The 21,184-nt window shown below is 45.2% G+C and overlaps 1 protein-coding gene across 3 annotated transcripts in view; it reads left to right on the top strand.

Annotated features, from left to right (window-relative positions):
- LOC135520426 (adhesion G protein-coupled receptor B1-like) overlaps positions 1–21,184 on the top strand; it is an 87,178-nt gene that overhangs the window by 63,866 nt on the left and 2,128 nt on the right. The window contains exons 17-29 of one of the 3 annotated variants that reach the window (XM_064945985.1): positions 2,657–2,783; positions 8,023–8,126; positions 8,422–8,524; positions 8,730–8,880; positions 8,996–9,065; positions 9,500–9,566; positions 10,576–10,661; positions 16,464–16,562; positions 17,964–18,135; positions 18,406–18,501; positions 18,611–18,650; positions 19,683–20,350; positions 21,159–21,184. The exon at positions 21,159–21,184 is cut by the window's right edge and continues 10 nt beyond it. In XM_064945985.1, the coding sequence (XP_064802057.1) occupies positions 2,657–2,783; positions 8,023–8,126; positions 8,422–8,524; positions 8,730–8,880; positions 8,996–9,065; positions 9,500–9,566; positions 10,576–10,661; positions 16,464–16,562; positions 17,964–18,135; positions 18,406–18,501; positions 18,611–18,650; positions 19,683–20,350; positions 21,159–21,184 (1,809 nt within the window). Of the gene's footprint in view, positions 1–2,656; positions 2,784–8,022; positions 8,127–8,421; positions 8,525–8,729; positions 8,881–8,995; positions 9,066–9,499; positions 9,567–10,575; positions 10,662–16,463; positions 16,563–17,963; positions 18,136–18,405; positions 18,502–18,610; positions 18,675–19,682; positions 20,351–21,158 lie in introns of all 3 variants that reach the window. The other 2 variants (XM_064945983.1, XM_064945984.1) reach the window with 2 other exon arrangements.

Below are 21,184 nucleotides of genomic sequence, written 5' to 3' on the forward strand. Positions count from 1 at the left end.
CCCTGAGGTACAGACCTGGGTTCAAATAGTATTGGGTTTCTTTCAAATACTTAAATTGCTCTTGATTGAGCCTGCCTAGCTCAATGGAACCACTAGAAGAATCAAATGCAAACCCTGCCCCACGGGCTCTCCAGACTGAAGCAATGAAATGCTTCAAAGTATTGGAAAGAACACAACTACAATTTGAACCCAGGTCTGCTGAAGCACAGTCCCAGGCTGTCACTGGTTTGTTGATTTGTTGGTTGGTTAAAACCCTGGGGGCTGCTGTGTGTTCCTGGTGCCACTAGCCCCAGAGACCTGCAGGAGACCATGTTCCCCCAGTCTTGATGAGTCCCTTTGGGGACCACTCTGTTTGGGAAGAGGATGTAAGGGCTCACTTGAGATGGATGGAGTGTGACATCACCAATGTGCCATCCAGCATCACTGTGCCATGGGAGAGAGAAACACACAACTCCCATGAAGACATGAGGAACCAATAACCATCGGGTCATTCTCTGTGCACCTGCAGTCAGACCAAAATGAAGAGAGGAGTAAAACTGAGCCATGCACAAAACAAGAAAATTCTTCTTTAAACCAACTGGTTTTGGCGTGTTGTCTTTGTCAGGGTTTTAGAACAGCTGTGTGGTAACGTAGCCACTTGTGGAAGGTCTGATGTTGTAAACAACAATTCAGTAGTTGTGCTCTGGTATTTCAGCACCATGCATAGTGGGAAAATATGGTTTCTGAAATTTGGAGTTCAGCGCCACATGGCAGTGGACAGCGTACAGGCAATGCAATGTCACTGGCCACCGAGAATAAATCAAATCAAATCAAATCAAATTTTATTTGTCACATACACATGGTTAGCAGATGTTAATGCGAGTGTAGCGAAATGCTTGTGCTTCTAGTTCCGACAATGCAGTAATAACCAACAAGTAATCTAACTAACAATTCCAAAACTAATTTCTTATACACAGTGTAAGGGGATAAATAATATGTACATAAAGATATATGAATGAGTGATGGTACAGAGCAGCATAGGCAAGATACAGTAGATGGTATCGAGTACAGTATATACATATGAGATGAGTATGTAAACAAAGTGGCATAGTTAAAGTGGCTAGTGATACATGTATTACATAAGGATGCAGTAGATGATATAGAGTACAGTATATACGTATGCATATGAGATGAATAATGTAGGGTATGTAAACATTATATTAGGTAGCATTGTTTAAAGTGGCTAGTGATATATTTTACATCATTTCCCATCAATTCCCATTATTAAAGTGGCTGGAGTTGAGTCAGTGTGTTGGCAGCAGCCACTCAATGTTAGTGGTTGCTGTTTAACAGTCTGATGGCCTTGAGATAGAAGCTGTTTTTCAGTCTCTCGGTCCCAGCTTTGATGCACCTGTACTACCCCATTCAATGAGGGAAGAGGCCTGCAAGCAAGACGTCTAGAGGCTCCCCATGAACTCCACGCTAAGCTGTTAGGCAATGTTGTTTTTGAATGTTAAAACTTTAGAATTGTTCGTCATGCTTTATAGTAAAAGTGGGTAAAAGTTTAGTCAATCCAATAAACAGTGAGTGACAAAGTGGTGTGGATGTAGCCTGGTCCATTTAGAGTAATTAAGACTTAGAAACATATGGTATCTGTCAAAGTTCAGAGAACATTCAGAATTCACGTTTTGATTAATATGCTCAACTAAAGAATGGTTAACAATATAACAGAAACATGAACTGCATGTGTCTTTAAAGTGCTTTCTTATTGGGTTAGAATTTAATTTCTTGTTGGTGTATTGTCCAGTACGCTACAACAAAGACCTAGACCAGGCCATCAAAAACCTATTTACCTGTAAATGGAAGTTAGGATGGCATTACAGCCACATGAAGTACTGTAAAATGGGTTCTCACAATAAAACCTATTTACCTGTAAATGGAAGTTAGGATGGCATTACAGCCTCATGAAGTACTGTAAAATGGGTTCTCACAATAAAACCTATTTACCTGTAAATGGAAGTTAGGATGGCATTACAGCCTCATGAAGTACTGTAAAATGGGTTCTCACAATAAAACCTATTTACCTGTAAATGGAAGTTAGGATGGCATTACAGCCACATGAAGTACTGTAAAATGGGTTCTCACAATAAAACCTATTTACCTGTAAATGGAAGTTAGGATGGCATTACAGCCTCATGAAGTACTGTAAAATGTGTTCTCACAATAAAACATGTTTTCCAGCTGATTAATTGTATATTAGGTACACAAATATGATCTCTTTAGCTTTTAAATGGTTCCACCAATAACGCAATCTAAATCTAGGGATAAATAATGAGATTCAATAATAACTTAGATTTGCATTATTATAATAATTTTTTAAATTATCATTATTGTTGTTGTTGTTATTACCGCCATTGCTATTGTTTTTGGGTCATTTGTGAATTCCACCTCAATATTGCAATAACCTGGCCAAGCAGAAACCTGAGCAGCACGGCGTCTGACTCACAGATAACCTTTCATCACCATTTTCACTGCGTTTTCTACGCTCTTGCTCGATAACCGCGAAGATGCAAAAGGGGATTTGGAATTAAATAGCTGGTGTCTGTAACGTGGTGGGGGATTTGACTAGCTTTCCCCCGTTTTTATTCACCGCAGCGCTCTCTCTCTTTTCCCGCAGCTCTTCGCTGCTCGGATCGTGGTCTGCCAGGGGCTGCAGAGCCGTGCCTGTCGACTCATTGAGAACCAAATGCGTGTGTAACAGACTCTCAACCTTCGCCATTTTAGCACGGCTAAATCCTGACATGGTAAGTCCGACAACTTCCTTCATTATTTTATGTTAGTGTATCCGAATCGAGGTGCTTGTGTATGTATCTCACGGGTTTAGTGGAAAAGGGCGTCATTGCCATTCGGTATCAACAGAGCCCTCGCGCGCGCCCGCCCTCTCTCTCTCTCCTCTCCTGCTTGAGACATGCAGATGCCATTCAGCAAGGGCTCTGTGTATTCTCAAATAAAGAATTTGGGCATCTTTCAAGTCGTCCCACCGAGCAGAAAGGGGAGATTTGTGTCGAGATGACACATTTTAGTCGAGGTACATTCAGTTTATATATTCCAACTGCAAAAAGACCGTGTTGACTATTGATTTGCATACATTACATGATGAATGAGAAATTGTAAGGCTATGTGAATACTTATTTTAGGGTTTTAGATATTCCGCTATTATTATAATCATGTTAAGAATCCTTGCATATTTCATGTGAACACTGTCCAATGTAACATAGTAACATATTATTCCAGCATTTTGACAAATGAAATAATATTTCCCTGCACATGTCTCCATTGGAATGCTGCTATGCTCCATGTATGCTGCCTAAATATCCTCCAATGATGCATTTACATAAAATGGGCCTAAAATTACAGAACAAATCACAGTATTTGATTCCAACTGGGGAAAAATAGGTGTGTTAATGTGACAATATCTTCGTAAATCCAGTGATGGCTCAAACCGCTCAAATGTGGCCCAGAGGGAAAAGGTCAGTACTGTCAATGTGAGGAAGTGTTCATTCAGAGTGATCAGTTATTATTAGACTGGAAACTGCCTCTGAAGCAGTTGTTCACTAGTTGCCCTGGTAACAGTATGGAGGGTACCAAGGGCTCTTAAAGCTATAGAAGACCCTATACTAATTCACCACCACAGCCTTTGTGCTGTGTGGCCTAGATAGAGGGAAGGGAAGAACGGATGGATGGATGAAGGGAGGGTTGGAATACCATTACGTTACCCAAAATATTCAGAAAGATGAGACATTTACCCGCTTTAGATATGCATGTGGTTTTTATATGGCTGTTCCCAAATGCTACATCAAAAGGAGGGGATGGGGATGAGAAAATGTGCACCTGCAAGCAACGGACAAGCTTGATTTGATGGGTCTTAGGAAAGCAAATAAACACGCCAGTCTTTCGCCCTGAGAATCTGCAGCTGCGTGTTTGATGTTCTGTATCTCTCTTCATCCTCTCTGTCTCTCTCTTCTTCATCTCTGTCTCTCTCTTCTCCCTCTCTGTCTCTCTCTTCTTCATCTCTGTCTCTCTCTTCTCCCTCTCCGTCTCTCTCTTCTTCATCTATGTCTCTCTCTTCTTCATCTCTGTCTCTCTCTTCTTCATCTCTGTCTCTCTCTTCTCCCTCTCTGTCTCTCTCTTCTTCAACTCTGGCTCTCTCTTCTCCCTCTCTGTCTCTCTCTTCTTCATCTCTGTCTCTCTCTTCTCCCTCTCTGTCTCTCTCTTCTTCATCTCTGTCTCTCTCTTCTCCCTCTCTGTCTCTCTCTTCTTCATCCTTGTCTCTCTCTTCTCCCTCTCTGTCTCTCTCTTCTCCATCTCTGTCTCTCTCTTCTCCCTCTCTCTCTCTTCTTCATCTCTGTCTCTCTCTTCTCCCTCTCTGTCTCTCTTCTTCATCTCTGGCTCTCTCTCTCCTCCATCTCTGTCTCTCTCTTCTCCATCTCTGTCTCTCTCTTCTCCCTCTCTGTCTCTCTCTTCTTCATCTCTGTCTCTCTCTTCTCCCTCTCTGTCTCTCTTCTCCCTCTCTGTCTCTCTCTTCTCCTTATCTGTCTCTCTCTTCTCCATCTCTGTCTCTCTCTTCCCCCTCTCTCACACTCCCTCTGTCTTCCCCTCGTCCATCCTACAGCTAAGATTACTCAGCCGGGGGGGGGGGGGGGTGATCTTGGAAGTGTGTGTTTGTGTGTGTGAGTGTGTGTGTTTGTGCAGCTCTGCAATACGTTTACAGATCATCACTTGCTATACACACACAGAAGCAGTTGCTATCCTTATTACACACAGCTGCACATATGCATGCAGTCACACATACTGCACACACACACAGTTACACATACTGCACACACACACAAACACACACACACACTGTTTATTTGGCGTGTGCCTGTGCAATGGGCAGCAGTAGTAGTAGCATCATGTGTTAATAGCACTTCGCAAGTGAGTTCTGCTTCTCCCCCTCATTCTTCCTTCCATCTCTCTACCTCTATTCATCCCTCTCTCTACCTCTATTCATCCCTCTCTCTACCTCTATACATCCCCCTCTCTACCTGGGCACTCGACAGGCTTTTTGACAGCAGTGTCGCATTCTGGGGGCTTTTAGATGCCCTAAGAGAAGCATATTGTGGCAATTATATTCACCTGGTTCTGTGCCAGGAGAGAAGGGCACTCCTTTTCCTCCCTCTCCCTCTCATCCCCCCCTCTCTTTCTTCTTCTTCCTTCCTCTCTCCTGCCATGCTAGTTGGTTTGTGAGACAACCATGGTTACGGAACAGGCTAATTATTCCTGCAGCAACACTTGCCACATTCTGAATGGCGCAGCCCCTCTCCTCTCCTCTGTCTGCAGCTAGCCTCATACAGCCCCAGAATGACAAACACCCAGTCTCTCACTGTCTCTCCTCTACCCCTTTATCCCATCTTCCTCTCCCTCCTGCTTAGTCATTTTCCCACATCCTTTTCCTCTGCTGCTTTCTCTGCCTCTCTCTCTCTCTCTCTCTCTCTCTCCACATAGTAGGTCCCTGTCCCGCCCCTTTATCATTCTCTCTCTTCATCTCTCCTCTCCTGTCTTCTGTAATGTTACCATGTTCAGTCAATCCTACCCAGCTGCAGGCTTTAGAAGGAAAGAGAGAGAGAAAATGCACTGCAGTCCCAAACCTGAACCCAGCAGGCTTGTGTTTTCGGGAATCGGATGAATGAGTGAATATGTGTGTGTGTGTGTGTGTGTGTGTGTGTGTGTGTGTGTGTGTGTGTGTGTGTGTGTGTGTGTGTGTGTGTGTGTGTGTGTGTGTGTGTGTGTGTGTGTGTGAGAGAAAGACAGACAACTCTTTGTTAGAATGTGTCATGGGTCTGTGAGTACGCAGTTCACACACCTACAGACCTGCCTTTGACCATGTAACCCATAGTAGACCTCTAGATTGTAAGACATAGATCAGCTAACTCAGCAGAACCACAGAACAGCTTTGTGTTTCCCATTATATCAGAGAGACTGTTCCTCAGGCTGTAGCTTCACCAGTACTTATTCATAGATGTATGTGTCTTTAGATGCTATCAATCCTACTTGGGTTTGAGTCACATGCAGTCAGATACAGAGTTCAGTGGAAGGTCATGATCAAAGCCAAAGTCGGACTCTACACACTAGACACACCCAGGCTAGGTATCATTGAACTACTGTTTCCATGGTGATTCCCAGAAAATCTTGATGGTGTTGGATAGCTGTTAACACTATGATACTGTATGTATACCTGTATATCTGCATTGATACAGGACAGCAACCAACAAATCAACATCACCATTTAGCCATTGTTGTCTTAAGAAACGTATATGCTCCCTTTCTGAAGGCAGATTTGGTTCAACTCTGGGATAACGTAGCCTCTTCCGGGTGGGAAGTCTTTGGTTCAACTCTGGGATAACGTAGCCTCTTCCAGATGAGAAGTCTCTGTCTGTCTCACTAGGCGATTGCACTGTACGTGATTCTCATCACACATCCCTGCTCTGCCATTAGTGGAGACAGAGAGGGCTGTAAAAGTTACTCGGTCTCGGCGGACATTGTTCCATTCGGCTGCACTCGTAATCTTTTTCCTTCAGACAGAGAGAGAGAGGGGAACTCACCGCAGTGCAGATTAATCAAAGGATTTAATTCACTTGGCCCTCTAGCACACATCAAACCTGGAAACAAGACAGACTATAAACTCCAATTATCTTCTGCTTGAGGGTGGAATGCACAACCATAGAATAGACGCCCCGACCCCCATCCCTGTCATAAGACTGGCGCTCTCACTTCCACCTGCATCTCACCTCTAACTACCTCAACACCACCTCAACCCCAATCCCCCTGCATGGCGACCCTCCATCCCTATCCCTTCCCATCAGACCCATTCACCTACATCCACCCCCAACACCACCCCTAGAAAACCTTAGGAAAGACAGCTGCCCTTAGAACATGTTTCCTTTTGGAACACATGACACGTTTAATCAAGCTAGTCTTCTAGAGTAAGCAGACTTCATTAAGCAACACTCCTGAACATGGGCTTCTTGAACATCCTCTAGTCTACAGGTCACACCCACATGTTGGATATGGCTCGCTGTTAGCACTGCTGTGTAGAGCACATAATGGTATATTGAGGAACGCAGTCAACACACACGCCTGGCCTGCATTGGGAGAGTGGCATGCCCAGGATGACATGCATGGGAGCCTGCAGGCTGCACTGCTCCCTCAGATAGATACACTGTCTGCCAGCTTTCACGCTGTTCAGGCCACAGCAGGGAACACTCGTCAGTCAGTGCTGCTAAGCATGTATGAGTCAAGTCTGTGAATTGTGTCTGAAATACACACACAGACACGCACGCTCTTAAACACACAGACACACACACCGGTGAGATGCATAAAGCAGACGCAGGGTCAGTGGGTTGCTGCAGCCTTCCTTCCCTCACTGCCTCTGCTGCCACGCTACCGTACCGAAATCCTGCATCACCATGGCAACTAAGATAATGGCTGCTGCGGGAACATGGAGACGGCGATCTGTTGTTGTCGATGCTTTCACAGGAGGAGGTTTATCTTGCTGTGTTTCATAGTAGAACGTTTGAATCTGGCTGAATCAGACTACACGTCTGACAAAATAATCTGTCAAAATGTGTTTCATGGCCGTCAGCTAAGAATCTTTGTGGTGATTAACCTTGGAGTCACCTTGCTCCATATCCAGCCAAGGCCCAAACAGCAGCCTGCCAGCCAGCCTTTCTCCAGCTACCTGCTCTTTTTATCAAAGATACCAGATATACCTACCTCTGTACACGGCACTGCGCATGTCTGTGTGTGTGTGTGTGTGTGTGTGTGTGTGTGTGTGTGTGTGTGTGGGTGGGGAGGTCCTGTGTGTGTGGCTGTTTTAGCTTTGCAGTCATGAACCAGGAGAGTGGAAGAAAGAATCTGCTCTTAAAAGGAGAAGAAGACAGCTTCTTTACATGTCTTTACAGTCCTAACAGTCTGTGTGTTGACTGTATGTGTGTCCTGCAGAACATGGATAAAATGCAGCTTCCCTCTGTGACGCTGATGGTGGGCTGTGGAGTCTCCTCTCTCACCTTGCTGCTCCTCATCATCATCTATGTGTCGGTCTGGAGGTGAGAACACATTGACTCTGGTCTTTTGTCTCGAGTGGTATCTGAGTAGTTACTATGCCCAGCTGACCTGTATTAGGCTGGTTTGGTTACACATCCTCCATAGGTGCTTGAACCGTGCTGGAAAGGACAAAGTGGATTAAATCTGAGCCAGCATAGTGTGGTTCAGGTTGGCTTGATAGTGTAAAAAGGCTAGAGCTTTTGAACCGTTTAAGTGAAGGAAGTATGGGTGTGGTTGTTGATGGTTGACGGTCAACTGGGAAAGGTGTGGACCCCTCAACATGTTGTCTCTCCTCAGGTACATTCGCTCCGAGCGCTCCGTCATCCTCATCAACTTCTGCCTCTCCATCATCTCCTCCAACGCCCTCATCCTCATTGGTCAGACGCAGACACGGAACAAGGTAAGAGCCAATGAACAAGCTGTATCTCACCACGTACTCCCTCAAGGTCTTGTAAAGATCCTTTACTCACATCTCTCCATCTCTTCTTCTCTTCCCTGTTCCCTCTTTCAACCCCCCTCACACTCTCCTTCTTTCTCCCCCTCTTGTTCTCTTTCTCCCTCACTCTGTCCCTCTCTTCCTATCTTGTGTTCTCTCCCTCTCTCAGGTGATCTGCACGCTGGTCGCTGCTTTCCTGCATTTCTTCTTCCTGTCGTCGTTCTGTTGGGTTCTGACAGAGGCGTGGCAGTCATACATGGCCGTGACTGGCCGGCTGAGGAACCGCATCATCCGCAAGCGATTCCTGTGTCTGGGCTGGGGTGAGGATGCTGGGGGCAAGGGGGGGGGGGCAGTTTTATCTGTTTCTCTGTCTGTCCATCTGTGTGTCCGTCCCATCCCTTCCCAGTACTGACCCTTCCCCCTCCTCCTCCTTAGGTCTACCTGCTCTGGTTGTGGCAGTCTCTGTGGGTTTCACCAAAGCTAAGGGATATGGCACCGTCAACTAGTGAGTCTGCTATCCCTGATATTGTTGCTGTGTGTCTCCCTTTGTCTAGACAAATGTACTTTTGTCTCTCTCTCTTTCTGTATCTTTCTTTCTGTATACCTGTATACCTCCAGAACTCTCTTCTTCTTAACCTTCCCATATTGGATTAGCTAACTGTTTAAAAATGCATTTAAGACATGTGATACAGAATCCTTATACGTGGGGGTTGTATTTGTGTGATGGTGCTGGTATCTGACTTGACCTCTTCCTCTCCTCGCTCTCTACCCCTCCCTCCTTTTCTCTCTTTCTTACACCATCTTTTTTTTAAAACAATTTATCCATCCTTTTTTTCTCATGCCACCTTTCTTTCATTTCAATTGTCTACTCTGGGTGTCACTCTCTCTTCCTGCCTTTTTCCTTTCCTCCTCCTCCCTCTCTTCTTCTTTCTCTCTCAGCTGCTGGCTGTCTCTGGAAGGTGGTCTGCTTTATGCGTTTGTGGGACCGGCTGCCGCTGTAGTCTTGGTACTTCCTATCTCTCTGTCTCAGCCTCTATTTGTCTGAGAAACCGTTGTTGCTTTACTGATCTTAGATTAACATTTAGCCACAGAAATATGTAAGATACTGTAACGCTTATCTTGACCTAACCGTAAACTTACCATTTTGGCTTAATGCAGTCAACATACTACATACTACTATTGGTTATAGGCAGTCAATAGATTGTACATTATTTTAACTAACATCTTCATCAACCATGTATAGTCATCAATGGACCCTATGTGCAAGATTGCTACCACTTGTCTAACTACATGTTATTACCTTGACTGAGCAGTTACAACTTTATATACACTACCATTCAAAAGTTTGGGGTCACTTAGGAATGTCCTTGTTTTTGAAAGAATAGCACATTTCTTGTCCATTAAAATAACATCAAATTGATCAGAAGTACAATGTAGACATTTTACAAATGCTGATGCTCCAGAAAGTCAGCTAGTCTAAAGAAGGACAGTTTTATTGCTTCTTTAATCAGGACAACAGTTCTCAGCTGTGCTAACATAATTTCAAAAGGGTTTTCTAATGATCAATGAGCCTTTTAAAATGATAAACTTGGATTAGCTAACACAACGTGCCATTGGAACACAGGAGTGATGGTTGCTGATAATGGGCCTCTGTACGCCTATGTAGATATTCCATTACAAATCAGCCGTTTCCAGCTACAATAGTCATTTACAACATTAACAATGTCTACACTGCATTTCCGATCAGTTTGATGTTATTTTCATGGACCAAAAAAAAGTGTTTTTCTTTCAAGAACAAGGAAATGCCTAAGTGACCCCAAAACTTTTGAACGGTACAAACAGTACATACTGCAGGTTTGATATGTAAAGCTATTCTCTTTATGTGTGGAACTGACATAATTCACATGCATGCATCATACTCATTTCTGTCATCCCTTGTCAGACTGACAGAGTGGTTGTAGAGTTGTTCTCTGTATCTGGCTGCTTCGTTCACATCTCTCTTTTCTCTTTGACAGGTTAACATGGTTATCGGGATTCTCGTATTTAACAAACTGGTGTCCAAAGACGGCATTACTGATATGAAACTGAAGGAGAGGGCAGGGTATGCCTTATCCTACCACACATCCATCTCACTGGTCCACCAATCACCAGCCGGGGGGCATACGCTTGGGGGTGGGGCTAGCGATGCCATTGGCTCTCGCGTTTAGAACGCAGGAGAAGAAGAAAGAGTCAATTGATGAGTTATTTTTTTGGAAGACAGAATTTAGAAACGGGAGATAAAAGCTGGGGAATAGGAGCACACAGACAAAAGGAGCGAGGGAGAGAGAGAAAGAGAGAGCGGGAGGAGAGATATCTTGAGAGCAGAGAGAGAGAGAGAGGGAGGAGAGATATATTGAGAGCAGAAAGAGGGAGAGAGAGGGAGGAGAGATATCTTGAGAGCAGAGAGAGAGAGAGAGAGGGAGGAGAGATATATTGAGAGCAGAGAGAGAGAGAGAAAGGTGAGATATATTGAGAGCAGAGAGAGAGAGAGACGTGAGATATCTTGAGAGCAGAGAGAGAGAGAGGGAGGAGAGATGTCTTGAGAGCAGAGAGAGAGGTGATATATTGAGAGCAGGGAGAGAGAGAGAGACAGAGGGGTGAGATATATTGAGAGCAGAGAGAGAGGTGAGATATATTGAGAGCAGAGAGAGAGAGAGGTGAGATATATTGAGAGCAGAGAGAGAGAGAGAGAGAAAGATGAGATATATTGAGAGCAGAGAGAGAGAGAGACGTGAGATATCTTGAGAGCAGAGAGAGAGAGAGGGAGGAGAGATGTCTTGAGAGCAGAGAGAGAGGTGATATATTGAGAGCAGGGAGAGAGAGAGAGACAGAGGGGTGAGATATATTGAGAGCAGAGAGAGAGGTGAGATATATTGAGAGCAGAGAGAGAGAGAGGTGAGAGCGGGAAAATAAAAAGGAGCAGATATTGAGAGGAATATGCAGATGTTTTTATAAGACAGACAGTGATCAATGATTGGAAGATTTGTAGAGGATGAGGTCTGACAGAGAGGCATAGAAGAAGAGAGGAGCGAGGGAGGGTGGGGAGGGAGATATAAGAAAAGGGAAGATTGGAGTGGTTATCGGACCCTGCCATTAAGAAACAAGATGGCGCATCAGTGCTCATCTCATGGCTATCATATTGGTTTCATTATACTCTGCCATATACTGTATGTTGCTTTTACACATTCACTCAGCTTCTCTTCATTTGCAGGTGTTGCTATATAATGTACATTTCTGTATATCCATCTTTCTCTTTTTTTTGTTTCGTTGATTGTTTTATAGGGAAGGGGAGCAGGGGCCCTATGGGTATAGAGTAGTGACCTCAGAGATCACTCAAAGCACACAATAATGTCATGTGTTTGATTTATTGTACACCGCTAATGGTGTCTCTATGTCCATAGAAATTGGTTTATTTTCTGTTGTGTTTGTTAAAAAATGCTACTCACTATAGTATGAAACACATACTCCATCTGATACATCTGTTTTGTTGGAGATGGGGTTTTACCACAGCCATACTACAGCCAAGTTCCTGAGACAGGATGGAAGGTTTTCAACCTTCGTCAACCATGTATACTTGTCTTAAAGGCTGCTTTGTTTATACTTACTACTGCTACGTAATACAGACAGTAGCATGTGCAGTTCAATACTCGCCAAAGTTGTGTGAGGTCATGACCTTTAGTCCCTATATAACCCCAGGGTTGACCTTTGACCTCTTGGTGACCCCTGCTCCCCCCTTCTCACAGGCTGCTGATCTGTGCCCTCATTGGCCAGAGTTAGTACATCCAACTGTATTGTTGTTTATTTATGTATTTATTTTCTCTGAACAACATGTTTGCCTCTGCAATGATCTATTCTTGAACTGTACAAGTTTGTTTTTTGCTGTCTGAAACATTCTTTTTGAGTTTGCACAGAATCCCCCTCTCTCTCACTCAGGGCTCCTCCTCTCCAATCAGGAACACCTCAATCTCAGCTCCCCCTTTCCACCTCGTCACTGATTCGGTAAAACATCTGCCCCTCCCACTGTTGTTGATTTGTATTGGCTATCAGCCCTGCTCATGGCCCACCCACTAAATCTCCTCCCCCTGGCAGTAGCGCTCTCTGATTGGCTTAATATCCCCTCCTTACACTCTGATTGGCTTAATACTCCCTCCTCACACTCCCCTACTAGTAGAATTGTAGAATCTCTTTCCCTGCTGTCAATATCCCAGCTTCCATCTAAAACCAGCTAGACAAGAACTAGATGTATAGAATAACTATAAACATAAACTGCAGTGCAAAATCTAGAACACAGTTGTGATCCATAGTTCTGTTCAAAGTTGTCACATTACTAAGATACAGAATGAATAGTGACAGAAGTATAGGACATGGCACAGAGTAGTATATGAAATGGTGTGTGTATGTTCGTGTGTGTTTAGATGTGTGAGTGTGTGCTTTGGCCTGTGTGTTTGTGAGCATTCGATTACACAGTGGGTACTGGGGGGTTGTTTAAGGGTTGTTTTACACCGATGTTACGCAGCAGACCACTGGGCTATCAGTGATGACTGGACCGAGGGGAGAGGTGGCAGAGGTGGCACCAGAAGACTGGAGATATACACAACACAGTAGGATACCATGGTATTCTCTGATATTATACTCACTGTTTGGGCCCCCTCTGCTCCCTCTGCCTTCTCAAGGATCAAATTAAGCATACGTGGACTGAGAGGTGGAGGGACTGTGGGGAGGGGCAGAGTGGATATGTGGACTGAGAGGTGGAGGGACTGTGGGGAGGGGCAGGGTGGATACGTGGACTGAGAGGTGGAGGGACTGTGGGGAAGGGCAGAGTGGATACGTGGACTGAGAGGTGGAGGTACTGTGGGCAGGGGCAGAGTGGATACGTGGACTGAGAGGTGGAGGGACTGTGGGGAGGGGCAGAGTGGATACGTGGACTGAGAGGTGGAGGGACTGTGGGGAGGGGCATAGTGGATACGTGGACTGAGAGGTGGAGGGACTGTGGGGAGGGGCAGGGTGGCACTGCAGAGTGGATACGTGGAAAACAGAAGGGTGTTAGCCTCTTTTCCCCCTCACCTTTCAATACCTAACATGTTTAATCAAGATAATGAATGATTGCTAGATGGTGTGCCTAATTGGGCACGGACGGTGTACTGTAGCTCCGCTCTCTCATATCTCAGAGATTTAGATGTACACTCACTGCCTGGTGAGGCTCTCTCTCACTTTTCTCCACCCCTAAAATTAGAGCCTAATTGGAGGGGAAAATGGAAACAGACAGGAGAATAGAGGACAAGACAGGAGACAAGAGGAAAGGCCAACTGTAAACCCATCCAGGCAGAGCTGGTGGGGTGTACTGTTTCCTCCTTCCTCCTTCCAGGAAGTGTTAGCACTGTGTTAGGAGGTTGCTGTTCAGAGCTGGTGGGGTGTACTGTTTCCTCCTTCCTCCTTCCAGGAAGTGTTAGCACTGTTAGGAGGTTGCTGTTCAGAGCTGGTGGGGTGTACTGTTTCCTCCTTCCTCCTTCCAGGAAGTGTTAGCACTGTGTTAGGAGGTTGCTGTTCAGAGCTGGTGGGGTGTACTGTTTCCTCCTTCCAGGAAGTGTTAGCACTGTGTTAGGAGGTTGCTGTTCAGTTAGTTTAACCCTAGTTGGCACTATACAGACTGGCTCCTCCCAGGCTCACTGGAAAAAAGTGGCAATTGTTACAGAGTGGACGATCCAAGTGAAAGAAATACCATTAAACTGGGTAAGCTTTGTACCCTTGTTTTTCGACTGGGAACCACAGGATATCACATATCTAATCTCTTCTACCCACATTGTTGAGGCAGAACAATGAAGTGAGCATTAAGCTGAAGAGTATTGGTTGTTTGATTGAAGACCAGGATTTTATTTGAGCAGGTCTATGTGTCCCTGTGGATATGGGTGTTTCCTACTCAGCTTCATTCTCTCTCACTGAACTCTCTCTGTCGTCTACACATCATAAAGACGAGGGAAATGGTGTTGTATTTCAAAAGCTACTGATTGCCTTTTCATATCACTGCCTATGGCAGAAGGGGGGGGGGGTATTGGTTGTATTGCCCTTTTACTTGAAATGGAATTTCTTACAATGTGATTTTTAATCCATCTGTCCAGCGGCTATATGGAATCAAAGGTTTAATTGTTGTTTTGCGAGCGGCCATTTTGTGACACTGTTCTTCTCGAACTCTGTTTCTTCTGGGAGTATTTTAATATAATGAAGCAGCTTTCAAGCCATTGTGTTGAAGTATGGATGGACAGTTTATTGTTGCATCACGTCCTGATAATAATCTCAGTAATCACATACCCTCTCGTGTATTATTGCTGTATTATTTCTCAGACAGTATGTCATCCATGATGAAGAGGCATTGTAGAGATTGTACAGTGCCTCTTACTTCCAGCCAGGCATCCAGGCAGAGAGAGGCAGGCCACAGCCACACTGGGCTTTGTGATGTGATGAGAGGAGATTAGATGACAGCACAGACACTGGAGAAGTGGGGTGACACAGAAATAGATGGGAACTGTGATGATTCTCTACAGTATTCGTGGATTACTGTACCAGTGGACAAACAGCTTCTCAGGAAATCTTTAGAATTCATTGTCTATCCTTTGTGTTGTTCAAATGCAGCCATGCAGAAACACACACTCATACGTACACATATTCACATATGTACACCTAGCAATGAGCAGGCGTAAAAACACACTGTTCATTTGTTAATTGGCGATATAGGCTAAGAGTCCTGTCACGACTCACTACTTTGAGTTCATAGTTCATTGTTTGTGCGTGCATGTGTTTGAGTGTTACTTTGTGTGTGTATGTGTGTGTGTACATTCCTACATGTGTGTGTGTGTGTGCATGTGTGTGTGCGTGAGAGCCTTAGCAGGGTGTTCAGTAATGCCTGTATAAAGTAATCAGTCTGACCAGTGAGGCGTAGGGAGAAATAACCAGGGGTGAAAATATTCACAGCAATTACATTTAGAAAGCTAAATAAACAACGCAATTGAGACTCAAAGCATCAATAGGCACATGAAGTGTCTCTAATTAGACATTTGCATTATTCATTTATAAGAATACCATCATTATTTAGCTGAATGCACGTAAATGAAGGATTCAACAATGTGAATAATAAGAGGAAGAAGGTAAATATAATGTGTATTCATGCCAGTGCACATACAGGTGCCTGGCCAATAAGAATCAGTCCTGCACAAGTTACACATGTATCTCTCTTTTTACATGTTGGTCATTTAGCAGACACTTATCCAGAGTGACTGACTGGAGCAATTAGGGTTAAGTGCCTTGCTCGAGGGCACATTGATAGTTTTCACCTAGTCAGCTCAGGGATTCGAACCAGCAACCTATCGGTTACTGGCCCAACCTCTGAACCGCTAGGCTACCTTAACCACTTATGAATCATATTTTGAATCACTAGTTTGAGTGACATCATATGCAACAGTGTCACTGCACTTTTCTGCACAGACTCAAGATGATTAGAATAATGTCGGAACGCAATAGTGCCTTTGTTGACTTGATTATCCCACTCACTCTGTGTTGGTTAGGATCCCCTATACGTTTGTTGTGTTCACATAGTAGGAGCAGTGATCAATCTTTGAGGAATAAATCAGCCCTTAGTGACATATCCACCCATGTGGTTGTGTATCTTGTCCGGCTCAGCCCCGACACATACCCCTTAGCCCTGAGAGAGAGAGAGAGAGAGAGAGAGAGAGAGAGAGAGAGAGAGAGAGAGAGAGCTAGAGAGAGAGGGAACTGTGACTCACTCTGAGTGTAAGTGTGTGTGTGTGTGTGTGTGTGTATTTGTATCTGTGTGAATTATGTTACAGCGTGTGTTAATTTGACTACTTTGCAGTCAGATGACAGTACCACTGTACAATATGACGCTCAAATGTGCCAAGTGCGGAGTTATCTCGTCGGCTGACGTTTCTACCACAGCTACCAGTAACGCCATGTTAGTCCTGCTAATTCTTTACCCACATATTCTATACTGCTGTCTTACCTCTGTTTCCTTTACCTTGATATGCCTCCTCTACTTCCTCCTCCTCTGGTTTATATCTTTTTGTTTCCCCCCTTTTCGTTCCCTCTCTTCCCCTGTACTCTCGCTGAGAATCATTGGGAACTTGTTCTCCAGTGCTGTTCTTGTAAGGTGTGTGTGTGTGTGTGTGTGTGTGTGTGTGTGTGTGTGTGTGTGTGTGTGTGTGTGTGTGTGTGTGTGTGTGTGTGTGTGTGTGTGTGTGTGTGTGTGTGTGTGTGTGTGTGAGTGAATCACAGACTGCAGAAAAGCAGCTTTAATATAGGCCAGAGTGAAAGTGCAAGGCTCAGTGGCTTTCAGCTATGTAATTCCCGCAGGCTATGGATGGATACAGTAACTCTACATCTGTATCGGCATGGAGGAGGTTTTCACGGGCAGTGCACTTGACTTATCAATTAGTGTGTGTGTGTGTGTGTGTGTGTGTGTGTGTGTGTGCGCGCGCTCTTTGGCGCGCTCTTTGGGTTTCTGTTACCAGGCCTGATGTGTAGCTATATTTTATGTAATGTGTTCTTCAGTGGGAGTATGTCTGAATGCTTGGATCTGTTTTAAACAACACCTAGAAACCTTTCATTTCATCAACTCAGGACAGAGATAACAAGTGGACATGTGAAACAAAGACTCTGAAGAGTTGAGGAGTTAGGGAAAGAAATACACATGTTGATAAAGGAGAGAGAGAGAGAGACATTGTCCTGTAGGAACATATGGACCAGAAGAGTCCCTGTCCACTTAATGACACCTCTGCCCTCTGCCTCTTGCGTATGTCTTTATGTTACGTTTCTTTGCTTCATTTCACTTTTGTTCCTCCTTTACTCACCTCAGCTCCTCCTTTTCCTGTTGCTCTTGGTCTCATATGTTTTATTGACTCATCCTAAACGTACATGCATATTGTATATATCAGTTATGGAACATATATTTCAATTGATTATGGATGTATGTTTTTGTGTGTGATATTAGCATATGTACGGTAGCTACTGTAAGTATATTTATAACATCAAGCTATGTACCTATACCTTGTTATAGGTTTATTATACTATACATAATGCCAATCATTTCAACAACAAGGGCAACATGCAGTACATAGATGCCTTTTTTAGGAGTAGATATTGTATGTATTACATTTGACACGCTTCTATTGTAATTATAAATATACATGTAGTTTTTAGTATCATTGGATTCCATTTCAAACAAGTAAATCATTGAAAATCGTATTAAATAGAGACAGTTGTTTTCCAAGAGTGGAGTCTTTCCCTCTTTGTGTATCTTCTACTGACTGTAGTACTGACCCTAGCCCCGGGTTGCTGTTCCCCTCCCATCCTCCAGGGCGTCGCTGTGGAGCTCCTGTGTGGTTCTGCCTCTCCTGGCCCTCACCTGGATGTCTGCTGTCCTGGCCATCACCGACCGACGCTCCTCCCTCTTCCAGATCCTGTTCGCTGTGTTTGATTCGCTGGAAGGCTTCGTCATCGTCATGGTGCATTGCATCCTGCGCCGAGAGGTACATTATTCTTTACCCTGTTGTCACTCTGACACATTTCACCTTGATGATACTCTGTCTCCTACACTTTTTTTATTCATTATTATTCAAAAAAATGTATTGGTTGGTGTGCTCTGTGCTCCACTAGGAGCTAAAAGGGAAAAGTTGATTAAGTAAACTAAGTCATTGGTTGTTTTGAGGGTGATGTGGAGGGGAGGAGGATGAGCAGAGAAAAATCCGACTGTGACATTGAAAGGTCATGACCTCTGTGTTTATTATGGTGTACTGTAGGTTCAAGAGGCAGTGAAGTGTCGGGTAGTGGACCGCCAGGAGGACGGGAATGGAGACTCAGGGGGATCTTTCCAGAACGGACACGCTCAGCTTATGGTAGTACCAATGGAACGTTATTCTTCATCTTAAACAATGTCTAATATTCTTGATATGTATTACATGCTCTTTGTTAACAGGTTTTCTATACATTTCTTTTCTTCGTTAGACTGATTTCGAGAAAGACGTCGACATGGCTTGCAGAGGAGGTAAGAGTACCGGCAAAAAAAAGAGTGAGTTTATGCAGGGTGTCCGTCTGTCTGTCCTCCTGACTGTCTGACCGTCTGTATGTCCGTCTGTCTGTCTGTCTGACCCTATACAACTCTCTCTATGCATGTGGATTTTTCTTTGAGTTCTGTCATTAAAACGTTGCACCTGCTTTTCCCTGTCTGCTGTACGCGTATTTTGTTTTAGCAGCACCCTCCCATTCCACAGCAGCCGCCCCTTATGAAGCACAAAACACTGTTTTGACATGAGATGCACCACATTACTGCAGCATAACGCAATTTAGCCCAGCCATTTGGCAATAGGGAGGTGGTGTGCGAACGAGTGCGGAGCAGTAATATGTGGATAAATAGGGCTGTCTGAGTCTCCCACATCTCCCCCCACATCCACCGGCAGGCAGGCGGCCGTGCTATAATTATGTACCGACCAACAGTGCAGCATCAGATAGAGGCTCTCCTCTGGTGTCCGTTGGGAGCGGAAGGGAATCTGATTATCTCCCGAGAGGATATCAGGAAAAGCATCTGGAGCAGAAACGCCATTGAGACGCGAGACACAGCAGACAAGCCCTCTGAAGGGGGAGATGGAATATAAGAGGAGTGAAATGACTTTTTCTTTGTGTGAGTGTGTGTGGAGCGGTGGGGACTGGGGAGTGATTGTAAGATATTTTGTCATGCTGACAGGAAGTTGTCTGATGCTGTTGTCTAGCCCTGTGCTCAATATTGAGATGTACACCACAGCAAGCCAGCAGTTGCAGTAAAACAGGGTCACGGCGTAATCTTCAAGATAATGATCAGAAGTTCAAGGAAGGCAGCGTAGTCACTCGTTAAATCAACAGTGGGAAGGTTTGCACTCATTCTATAGCATGTCCAAGTCTGGGTTGGACATCTTGAAAGTCCCCTCTCTTTATCTCTGAGTTTTGCATCCTCTCAAATCTCTCTCTCTGTTGCCCTCCCTCCCTCCCTCCCTCCCTCCCTCCCTCCCTCCCTCCCTCCCTCCCTCCCTCCCTCCCTCCCCAGGTACTCTGAAGCGTTCCTCTCTCCAGGGTGATGAGAAGCCATCCTCCCAGCCCCTGACCCTTCAGAAGGGCTCTAACTTCAACACCATGCCTGCCAGCATGGCCAAGGTCCACCTCCAGAATGTGGCAGACTACCCCAGTCATACTCTCACCCTGCGCAGGGAGAAGGGTGGCGCCACCAAGGGCATCAGCACCGAGCTGCCGGGAGCCAAGTCCATCTACATCTGTGACGGGGAGCTCTTTAAACAGCTGGACGGGGAGCCGTCTCCACGGGGGACAGGGGAGGCCGGGGGGCCTGAGGGCACAGGGTACATCATCCTGCCTAACAACAACAACACTGGCACCCTGGGGCGGCCCGGAAAGGTCAGCAAGGAGGACACGACGGCCAAGTACAACATCAGCATCGAGCAGCAGATGCCCCAGACCAGGCTCATCCACCTGGCCAACTCGGCGGGGGTGGAGGGCGTCCCGGGTTTCGCGCTGAAGAGCCTGCCTTCAGACCTGGTCAGTGTCTCCTGCTCGGAGAGGGAGTCGCCCGTCCACAACATGCAGAACATCTCCGGAGAATCCCACATGACCAACAGCATGTGTGAACAGGGTGATTCTGGGAACTCTGGAATGATGTCCAAGAGCGAGACCGTGTCCACGCTCTCCATGAGCTCCCTGGAGGTAAGACAGACACACACACACACACACAACCACATGTTCTCACCACATGACTTGGGAAGGAGATGGGACAGCTTGATCAAAGAAAATATCAGAAACTAACCAGTGCCCTTTACTGTCAATATGTGGTGGTACTGTATTCATGGCGTAGGGTTTCTGTTGAGATATCTTTATAGCCGCTATCCTTTTCTGTGTGGTAACAGCACTGCAGTGGCAACATGTACGGAAATATCCCTATCTCGCCTGGCTCGACAGAACACCTAGATCTTTAAAAAGGTCAGGTTTTAGTATTCTCTCCTTGACTGGGCCAGTCCAGTAGGGGAGCTCAAACTCAGACTGCTACACTGACCAGCACACACACACGCACAGCTAGTCGTGCCAAGCCAGCCAGTCAGACAGGCAGACAGACAGACCTCTCAGCCTGCTGGTGTTTTTTCACTTCAGGGCCAAACTCACTCCCCTCCCAAAATGCTGTTCATGCAAGGTTGCAGCTGCCAGGGCAACCAACAACCAAGCAGCCTGAAGGTCAGGCCTTTCTTTTTCTGCTCGCTAACAAAGGTCACGCGATCACAAGCTATTTACTGCGAGGATTCACGCCAATGGGGTCAGGATTAAGCAACATGGACGCTCAGTTTGTCATGAGTCACTGTTTCCACTGAGAAACTGTCTCAGTCTTTTTAACTGATTTGAAACTAACAGTGAAACAGTGAAATGCTGAGGAAGACATCACCATTTTGTCTAGTCAGACTCACACAGCATAATGATGATAGCAGAATGTATCTTTTAATCTTTCCCTCTTGTCTTTCTCCAGAGACGAAAATCTCGCTATGCGGAGCT

The sequence above is a fragment of the Oncorhynchus masou genome, chromosome 29, assembly GCF_036934945.1.
Source record: "Oncorhynchus masou masou isolate Uvic2021 chromosome 29, UVic_Omas_1.1, whole genome shotgun sequence".
NCBI lineage: Eukaryota > Metazoa > Chordata > Actinopteri > Salmoniformes > Salmonidae > Oncorhynchus > Oncorhynchus masou.